The sequence below is a fragment of the Limulus polyphemus genome, unplaced genomic scaffold, assembly GCF_000517525.1.
Source record: "Limulus polyphemus unplaced genomic scaffold, Limulus_polyphemus-2.1.2 Scaffold529, whole genome shotgun sequence".
In the NCBI taxonomy this organism is placed as follows: Eukaryota; Metazoa; Arthropoda; class Merostomata; order Xiphosura; family Limulidae; genus Limulus; species Limulus polyphemus.
The window spans coordinates 9,729-21,152 of record NW_013666139.1 but is presented as its reverse complement, the minus strand read 5'-3'; the positions used below and the strand labels follow the sequence as shown (position 1 = coordinate 21,152).

The 11,424-nt window shown below is 33.5% G+C and overlaps 1 protein-coding gene across 3 annotated transcripts in view; it reads right to left on the bottom strand.

The window, feature by feature from the left end:
• The window catches only part of LOC106458890 (transcriptional enhancer factor TEF-1-like), a 128,682-nt gene extending 123,291 nt beyond the window's left edge, over nucleotides 1–5,391 (bottom strand). For all 3 annotated transcript variants that reach the window (XR_002610457.1, XM_022385247.1, XM_022385248.1), the window contains exon 1: nucleotides 5,313–5,391. Coding sequence is in view for 2 of the 3 variants with exons in the window: in XM_022385247.1 (XP_022240955.1) it covers nucleotides 5,313–5,385 (73 nt within the window). In the remaining variant the exon portion in view is untranslated. The remainder of the gene's footprint in view (nucleotides 1–5,312) is intronic.
• Between the last annotated feature and the right edge of the window lie 6,033 nt (nucleotides 5,392–11,424).

Below are 11,424 nucleotides of genomic sequence, written 5' to 3'. Positions count from 1 at the left end.
GTCAGTATATATATATATATATATATGTGTGTGTGTAAATACAATTAATTTTCAAATCATTAGAATCAACAGTGACCGAAATCTTATACGAAATGCAAATGTTGACAAAAGTTATCTTTCTAATTAATAATTCATAATCAAAAAAATATACCGATTCGCTTGGTGACTAGTATAAAATTGGGAATGGTTTAACAGCTAAACTCTCTTTCAAATACATTTAATTCTAAAACGATGCCCGGAGTGGCCAGGTGGTTAGGACGCTCGACTCACAAGCTGTGGGTCGCTGTTTCGAATCCCCCTCCCACCATACCTGCTCGCCCTTTCAGCCGTAGGGGCTTTATAATGTTTCGGTTAATCTCACTATTCGTTGGTAAAAGAGTAGCCCAAGAGTTGGGGTGGGTGGTGATGACTACCTGCCTTCCCTTTCACTGCTGAATTAAGGACGGCTAACGCAGATAGCCCTCGTATAGATTTGCGCGAAATTAACAAACAAAGAATAATTTTAAGTATAGATCAACTCCTACTTGTGAAAACTGTAGTCGGTACTCGGACATTCTATTAAATAATAAATATGAATAATCGGCAATATAAGTGTAAAATAAATAATTCAAGTACAATGTTTTACCTTTAAACAATTGAAACTTATTTATTGAAGCCGTCAACGGTTTTTCTCATCTGCAGGAGTAATTTACAAAACTAAGTGTTTAATATTTATAAAATTTTAAAAGCATTGTTATTTCTACGTTATTTTCATAATTTACTGACTAACTATTAAATTAGGCCACGCAGTGTTCCAATACACTGATTAACTGGACCTTCATTCTGTTTAACACTACTTTTTTAATTTAGTATTTCCAACGATTTTCGAATCTTTACAGCAATCATAAATAATTTGCTAGTTATTTAAATAGTACAGAACGATCAATTCAATTCGCATATGAAACAGAAGAAAATAATAGTTTATCTTTTCTAAACGTTTGCGTCAAAAAATATGTAGATGGTAATTTACAAAACAGTAGTTTATCGAAAACATATTGCCGTTATCAAGAACCATGTCATAAAAAACACAAAATATTTCAGCATTAACGTAAATTCAAAAAGGAGTTGTAACGAATTCACCCCTAAAGTCCAAAGTCACTCACTCATTGACCATGGCCAATTGTGGGCATGGTAGTAACCCCTTAAATATTATACATTGTATTGATAGTAGAGTATAATATTAATTAGTACCTTCTTTACAACCACATAAAATGCTCAATCAACAAGTTTTATTATTTTAATACTTAATAGTTTGTCTAAAAAGCATACTGGTAAAGCTGAGACATACTGTGTTATCTGATGTAGGCCTTTCCAGGCCCAGTAATGCAAAAATGGAAGTAACCTTTTTAATACCATGCATTGCACTGATAGTATAGTACAATAATACTAAATTAGCACTGTATTTAAAAGGATTCTCAAAAAATTATTACCTTACTATTCACCTAACTTTAAGATCTTAATAATTCATGCAAAAAAGTGCATATACAGAGCAAATTGATATTTGTCCAGTAGTGTGAAACAGGTCTTTCCGCCCTCAGTAATACAAATGAATTGCTTCTTTCTTCCATACACATACATAAATATGAAAAAAACAACGTAGGCTACTCATAAAGCTAGATGTTCAGGAACATCACCCACCCTATATCCATAGACAATAACAAACTAAACAAAGATCTTAACAATTATGATGTTAGCCTAACTACTCGTGTATCCAGTTCACTCGAGTAATACGTTATTTAAAATAATTAGAAGCCATGGTTATGTATTATCTATCCCACAGAAACACTCATTTAATAAAAGCGTAAAGAAATTGCACACTGGGAAGTCTTAATTTGACCAACATAAAGTTCGTTCTAAACTTCTAATTATTAAGATCTTAAGGGTGGTTGGTTGGGTGTTTCATGAGAGTATTATACTAGGGTTTGGCTTAAATATGCTGCTAATTCAGTATTATTGTAACGTACAAGTACTTGTGTATGGTATTTAGATAATTAATACATACCTAAATAACTTAGCATGGAAATTTTGTTATGGGTTGTGATGTATTCAGCAAATATGAATCGTGTGTTACATATGACTTGCGTTGTTTTGTTATCTAACTATTCAGTGTAAATAACAAAGTCAAACAATACATTTTGGGGGGACAAACCAGCTTTTTAATTGCATTATTAGAGGTACATCGCATAGTTTAATTGCATTAAAACGAGCATTAAGGGTAAAACAAATCACACCATATAAAGATATTGAGAATCTCGGGGAAAAAAAAATGATGTGAGTTATCGATGAATTTGTTTGTGTCCTTAACAAAGTTGTTTTTTGATAATGTTTCGTTACCGTTACACAATAAATTATTCGATACCACAGGTAGTATATGATATAAACAGAAAGAAAAATTCATAACTTAAAAACATTACAGTATCATGAACGCAATGGTATCAGTTATTGTCAAATTAGCTAGTTATGCACTAGTTTGATAATGTATGATACCTGTGCTTCATTACTTAAAATTAAACAAAAGCAAGCCCATGTGGCAAGCCAAACAAATGTCCTTGTGACGTGTATTTCTTTTGTTTAAATCGGTTCAGTAGTTTTTGGACTACAATGGTCTAACGTTTCTCTGTATTTGGTTTAAAATCTTAGGACATCTTAAAGAATATGACAAGGTAAGTAACTGTTTTGGAAATGATAATTACCTTACAACCTGAATTGTCCAAATGAAGTGAAACAAGATTTCGCTTATAGCTAATTGATATAAAACTTTTCGAAATAAAAAACAATTGCCGTATTTTTCGGAATATAAGACGCACAGGTGTATAAGACGCACCCTTATTTTGAAGACAAAGTTTTGGGGAAAAAAGCTACAGTCGCATTTGAAAGATTTTTATTTAACAAAAATTCAATTTGATACTTTAAAAAATAGTATATATTGCTCTAAAAACAAAAGAGCTTATTTGAATCCAAGGCAAGCACTCAAAAACGATTTTTTATTTGTTAAAGTTAAGCCTGAAAAGGCCTTATTCTGCTCCACATTATACAGGGGTCGTCGTGTATTTACAAGCTTCTTCACTCTCATCCATTACACTAATTTATTTTTTTATTATTTAGGGAGCATTATAAATAGTTATGTTTTTAAAAGAAAAAAAGCTACTATTGTTATAAATAACACATTCAATTGAACTAAACTATGCATGCCTATTTAAATATATTTACACATGTCTTGTGTATATTGTATGTATACATATATATTATTCATACCTTCGGTGTATAGGACGCAAGCAGATTTTGACATCAAATTTTGGGGTCAAAAAGTGCGTCTTATACACCGAAAAATACGGTAATGACTAGTTTTAAGCGCGATTTTTAGAAATGAGAATATCAGTATATACGTCAGATGTTACGTTTCTGATCATATATATGTCAATTGTTAGATATCTGTAGGAGAAACGAGCGTTGCGCTATCTATCAAATCTATTACTGATGTTCCATCACGGGATCATGCAAGAATTACTTAAACAAGGCCAAGGATTTTTCTCACAACTTATCACATCAGAACAAACTGGGGATAATAGAATTATCATATTAAAAGGTTTTTAACAACGTCAAACATAATGTCAATTTCACTTATAGAATATATATTAAAAACATTATACACACCACAACGCGGAATTGTAGAAAATATGAACACACTGTTATAAAACACCACCACTAGTAACTTTCTATACTAACTTCTTGTTATTGAAGACGAAGATTTCTAAATAAGTTTGTTAATTTCTACCACATTCATTCTAAATTTCGTTTTACACCGATGTACCACTCTGGTAAATTTTGCTGTTTTTTTTTATCTCAAAAGAAATTTTTGTACCAAAACGAAAGCACCAAACTACGTGCAATGCTCTTAAACACAGATTATGCTTAATTGTGCATTTTGGAAGTTATTAATAAAAATAAATTATCAAAAAGTATTGCTTCGTCTACTCCTATTCTAAAGCAAACATGTTCTGTCGCACACCTATAACCAGTAATATATATCTGTTATAATAATATTCACTCACCTTACTATCTACCTTACATTTTAAACATATTAAAAGCTTATCAAAGTTTTTTAAAAAGGTCTAATGTTAGGTCGTAGAATATTATCATAAGGTTTATTTATTGATAGTATTAATTAAGGTAAAGTTTGGCCTAACTAAACTAAGGCAAAAAACGTACACAAAGTTACAGTTAATTTATCTCTTTATCGAACATAGGCCGTACTTAAAAAAGGCTTAACTAATTTTAGACCTAAGATAAGTAGACTTACAGACTTCGGTGTCTGCGATTAGAATTATTTTGTATTTTTCTAGAAATCCTATATTTAAATAAGTACTGTTGCAATAAAAATACTAAACTGACCATAAATGTTTCGCGAGTCTCTGCTAGTATATATATATATATATATATATATATTATTTTAGTTGCATTTTCAACTCTAGTTACACAATTGTTTATCCTATCATGAAGATAAAATTCACTAACAAATAAAACACATTCAAAGCCATTGACACCGTGGCAAGACAACAAAGTATTTGATCATTATTAATCCAGTTTGTGATTATTTCTAGAACAGCAAAAAAGTAGTATGAACAAGAATTACTGGTAGATATGTCACATTTTCATGAAAATTTTGAAACAATAACAACAGGAACGTAACAGAAGAATATTATTGATTAAATCTTAATTAATTGGCTTAATTTTCTAAAACACAAAAATATAATCACCACATATCCTTTGAGCTTGTTTGCATTCTAGGAACTAACATTAAACTTTAACACTGAGTCATTGTATCGTTAAACATTTTCATTACTTGAACTTGCTTGCAGTCTTGGTACTAACACTAAACTTTAACACTGAGTCATTGGCAGTTGTTTTTCAGTACGCCTATTGGAAATTATGTTTCAAAAGGACATAAGAACGAAAATTAAAAGAGGATACAAGTTCGTTCAAATGTTTCTATGTAGAACCGCACAGTTATATTATACGATTATTATCCATTAAAGAAAAAAAATCTGATAGCTTTTGAAACTGTTTTTTTATTTTATTTTATTGACAACTAAAGAATATTCGCGATAAAATAGCATTATTTCAATTTTTCTTCGTCAGAATATTTTAACGTAGTTCATTAACTTTTCAATTTCACTAATGATATATTTGAGGATATTCCTAAGGTTAACTTTTCAAGATAATTTTAATTTTCATACTATATATTTCAGATTCGTAGAATAAGTGACACTTACTTGACGGTGCTCCAAATTTATACGCATGCGCCAGGTAAAAGCGATCCATAATAAAGTTTAAAAATAATCTCATTAACACACAAGTTAACTTACAGACATTATTATAATGTGTTCTATACTACCATGAACCGTTCTTGGTCGTATGCGCAATACACGCTGGCACATATACACGGTTTCCACCTTTCATCGCTTCTCGCCTTCGATGGCGCTCTCTAGCGGCAAGAAATACTGCAGTTTATCTTGTCTCAGTACACACTAGGCAACGAGAGCACAATTTATATGTGGGACCGCTTGATAGAGCAAACTTGAAAATCAATTTAATTGTAGTTGGGCTTTTTCTGTAGTTGTTTATATAAGAATATTTAGCTATATAGTTCAGTTAATTGCTTATATGACATACACACGATAAACTAGAGCACTATCAGTATAGAACCATGAATACAATATATATATATATTAACACTAAGTTAACTTTATTAATTTAGGACAAAATTTTAATATTGAACTAAGGATAACTAGGAATGCAAAGTTTTACATGTATATCTGAATGAAGTAAAATATGTAGATACATTTAAAACCAGCAAACACAAAATATGAAGTTGTATTATCGCCTGAAATTACGAAAACTCAGAATTATGTTGAAATATTTATTAAAATAAGACAGAGTAGCTTCGTTTTAGCAAAGACATAAATTAAATAAAATTATGTACAGCTCTTAGGAGAATGAATGGCGATTATCAAGTCACTTAAAACTGAAATTCGATTAAAGGCTCGCTTTTTTGTCTTTGTTTATGATCTGATGTTGTGACCTGTAGTCTATACTATTTTGCCCTAAATCTGGTATTTTATTAAGTAGACTATTTTAGCTGAGATCTTACATTCATAAGTAGGACTATTTTACTTGAGACTTAGCGTTCCGTTAAGTAGGGCTGTTTTGCTTGAGATCTGGTATTATGTTAAGAAGGACTAATTTGTTGAGGTCTGGCATTCTATTAAGTAGGACTATTTGTCTGAGATCTGATATTTTCTTAAGTAGGAATATTTTACTTGAATATTAGCACTGCCTTAAGTAAGACTATTTTGCTTGAGATTGACATTGTGTTAAGTAGGATCATTTTACTTGAGATCTAGCATTCTGTTAAGTAGGACTAATTTCTTCAGACAGGCATCAATCAGAAGATGTTTATTAGTTTTCAAAAAAATAAACAACTTAAAAGCGTGAATTTTATCTTTGTGCGTTTTTACAGACAAATATATGAATATTCATGAACATCTTCTGGTAATCTCAACGTATTTACTTTTTTTTATAAAATTACAATTTTTTTGATGTTCCTTAGTCAAAATGCGACTGTTTTATTTTTCAGCATATCGCCCTGCTCTTTTTATTCATTATCAAATTTTGCGACTGAAAGAAAATAAAAACAATATCATAAAACGAAAAAATTGATGTACATGAAACACTGACAAGCTATTCAGAATAACTTTAAGCGTTATAAAAAATATAAATTTTTACTTGCAATATAAACGCTTTATGGAACACGTGTATGTTTTCTTAACTCACCTGGAATTTAATAAAACATGAAGGACCATAAAACGATAATAATTTTGATTGGATATTATGACGTATCCAGTCTTCTATGAATGAAACAATATTATAAATATTTTGTTTGTGTGATGTGTTTAATAACTGCAAATCCTTCATTTCAATCGCATTAAGAATTAGTGAAAAAAAAATACAGATGGGACAATAATAATAATTTTTATAAAACGTTATGTTAACGTTAAAAGTTAAACACGAGGTTTGCTTGCTAATCCTGATTAAACCTAGTGAATTGTCCTTTTTAAGTACAATTACATAAGACCAACGAAATGATACTGAAATAAAAATACATACATACCCCTCTTTCCTATATTTTTTTGTATTTTAAGCACTCGTAAATTTGGGTCAGGAAACCACTCGAGCTACACTTCCTTAAGTTTGGTAGACTACCGTAAGGTATACAAGCTGTTGCGTTCTAAATATTATCATGTTCGAAACAATGTTATATGAAAACAGCTGTCGGCTACATATTTACTCTGTTCAAAGTACCACTCATTACGGCTTATTTTCATTAACTGATGCTCAAAAGATCCTGATTATTTCCCCACTTTCTCTCTTTACAGTTTCTTTAGTAACGTTTGTTATGTGTATGACTTATAACACTTTGTTCAGAATTTCTAACATGCTCATCGTAGCAAAATTATATTTTTACCAATAATCAGTATGATTGATAATCTTAACTACAAATGTAGTTTAACGAAGAAGTATTTATTCTTGTCAAAATACTACATTATTTAGGTTCGAAAGACTTCATGATTATTAGTGAGCTTCTATCTCGAAGAGAAGATAATCAGGAAGTCACTTGGGAAACCCCTTTTAAAAATACATAGAACAAACTACCAGGAATTCATTCGGGAAACCCCATGTACAGATACACAGAACAGACTAAGAGGAGGTCACTCTGAAAATCTCTCATACAGGGAAACAGAACGGAGAACCAGAAAGTCATTCGAGAAACCTCTTGCACAGGGAAACAGAACAGACCACCAGGAAGTCATTCGCGAAACCACTTGTACATATACACAGAACAGACCACCAGGAAGTCATTCGCGAAACTACTTGTACAGAGGCACAAAACAGACCACCAGGAAGTCATTCAGGAAACTTCTTACACAGAGAAGCAGAGCAGGAAAACTTGAAGTTATTCTGGAAACCTCTTGTACAGAGACATGTGACAGACCACCAAGTAGTCATTTGAGAAACCTCTTGGACAGATACACAAAAAGAACAACAGGATGTCATTTTGGAAACTTATTGTACAAAGACATGTAATAAACCACAGGGAAGTCATTCGGGAACTTCTTGCACAGATACACAGAACAGACTACCAGGAAGTCATTCAGGATACATCTTGTATAGATACACAGAAAGACCATAAGGAAGTCATTCGGGAACGTCTTGTATAGAGAAACAGAGCAGAAAACCAGGAAGTCATTCGGGAAACATCTTGTATAGATACACAGAGAGACCACCAAGGAGTATTTCGGGAAACTCTTGTACAGATACACAGAACAGACCACCGGAAAGTCAAGCGGAAAAGCATTTGTACAGAGACACAGAACTGACTACTAGAAAGTCATTCAGGAAACGTCTTGTATAAATACACAGAGCAGAACACCAGGAAGTCATTTAGAAAACTTCTTATACAAAGTAAATGAGCAGATCACCAGGAATTGAATTGGAAAATGTCTTGTACAGATACACAGATACACCAGGAAGTCATTCGGGAAACATCTTGTACAGATACACAGAAAGACCACCAGGAAGTTATTGGGGAAATTTATTGCATAGATACACAGAAAGACCAACAGGAAGTTATTCCAAAAATATCTTCTATTGATACACAGAGCAGACAAATAAGAAGTCATTCCAGAATCCTCTTGTACATAGACATGGAACAGACCAAGAGAAAGTAATTCGGGGAGAACATTTTCTACAGATACACAGAACAGCCTATCAGGAAATCATTTGTTAAACTTATTGTAGAGATACACAGAGCGAACCACCAAGATGTCATTTGGGAAACCTCTTATACAGAGAAAGAGAGATGACCACCAGGAAGTTATTAGGGATATCTCTTGTATAGAGAAACAGAGCAGATCACCAGGGGGTCTTTTTGGGAAACTTCTTGTACAGAGACACGAACAGACCACCAGGAAGTCATTCAGAATATCTCTTGTACATATACACAGAAAGATCACCAGGAAGTTATTCGGAGAACTTCTTGTGCAGATACATAAAAAGACCACCATGAAGTCATTCGGGAAATTTCTTGTTTAGATACACAGGGCAGAATACCAAGATGGTATTCGGAAAATTTCTTGTAGAGATACATAGAGCAGACAACCAGGAAGTAGCATGGGAAATATCGTGTATAGATAGTCAGAGCAGACTGTCAGGAAGTCAAGTGGTGAAACCTTTGTACAAATACACAGAGCAGACCACCATGAAGTAATTCAGGAAACCTCTTGTACAGATACACATAAAGACCACCAACAAATCAATTGGAAAATCTCTTGTACAGATTGATAGAGAAGACCACCAAGAGACATGTACAGAGACATGGAACAGACCACCTGGAAGGAATTCGGGAGGTATCATGTATAGATAAACAGAGCAGACTACCAGGAAGTCAATTTGTGAAACCTTTGTAAAAATACACAGAGCAGACCAACAGGAAGTCCTTCAGGAATCTTTTTTTAAATATTCATAGCAGACCACCAGGAAGTTATTCAGGTAACCTCTTGTACCAATACACAGAGTTGTCCACCAGGAATTCATTTGGAAAACCTCTTGTACAGATACACAGAACAGACCATCAGGAAGTCATTCGGGAAACCTTTTGCACAGATACACAAAACACACTACCAAGATGTCATTCGAGAAATTTCTTGTAGAGATACATAGGGCAGACTACCAGAAAGTCAAGTGGTGAAACCTTTGTACAAATAAACAGAACAGACCACCAGGAAGTCATAAGAGAAACCTTTTGACAAATACTCAGAGCAGGCCACCAGCAAGTCATTTGAAGAATCTCTTGTATAGATTGATAGAATAGACCACCATAAGTTATTCGGGAAACCTCTTATACAAAGACATGGAACAGACCACGAGGAAGTCATTTGGGAAACCTTTTGTACAAATACAAAGAAAGACCACCAGGAAGTCATTCGGGAGATATTAGGTATAGATACACAGAGCAGACTACCAGGAAATCAATTTGTGAAACCTTTGTAAAAATACACAGAGCAGATCAATAGGAAGTCATTTCAGGAACCTTTTTACAAATACTCATAGCAGGCCACCAGCAAGTCATTTGGAAAATCTCTTGTATAGATTGATAAAATAGACCACCATAAGTTATTCGGGAAACCTCTTGTACAAAGACATGGAACAGACCACGAGGAAGTTATTCGGGAAACCTTTTGTGCAATATACAGATCTCTCTACCTGGAAGTCCTTCAAGAAACCTCTTGTACAGATACACAGAAAAGACAACCAGGAAATCAACTGGGAAACCTCTTGCAAAGATACACTGAAAGACCACCACGATCTTCTTCAAAAAATCTATTGTACAAATACACAGAGCAGACCACCAGGAAGTCGTTCGGGAAATATCGTGTATAAATACACAGGGTTAGACTACCAGGAAGTTATTCAGAAAATCTCTTCTATAGAGACACTTAACATACCAACAAGAAGTCATTAGGGAACCTCTTGTATGGATACACAGAAAGACTACCAAGAAGATGTTCAGAAAATATCTTCTATAGATACAAAGAGCAGACCACCAGGAAGTCATTCAAGAATCCTTTTGTTCAAAGACATAGAACAGACCAACATGAAGTAATTCGGGAAACCTCTTTTACAGATACACAGAGCAGACTACCATAACATCATTCTTGAAACCTTTGTACATATACACAGAGTAGACCCCCATAAAGTAATCCAGGAAACCTCTTGTTCAGGTACACAGAACAGACCACCAGGAAGTAATTCGGGAACCTCTTGTACATAGAAAGAGATGAGACTACCAGGAAGTCATTCTATATATTTCGTGTATAGATATACACGGCATACTACCAGGAAGTTATTTGGGAAATCTCTTGTGTATAGAAACAGAGTAGACCACCAGTAGATCTTTTTGGGAAACCTCTTCTACAGAGACATAAAAGAGACCACCAGAAAAAGTCTGCAACCTCTTGTACATAGAAAGAGAGCAGACCACGAAGAAGTCATTCTGAAAACCTCTTGCACAGATACAGAGATCAGACTACCAGGAAGTCATTCTAGAAATTTCGTGTATAGATATACAGGGCCGACTACCAGGAGGTTATATGGGAAATTTCTTGTGCATAGAAACAGAGCAGAGCACCAAGAGATCTTCTCGGAAACCTCTTCTACAGACAAAGGAACAGACCACCCTGAAATCATTCGGAATACCTCTTCTACAGATACACAGAAAGACCACAAGGGATTCATTCAGAAAACCTTTTGTACAGATACACAGGG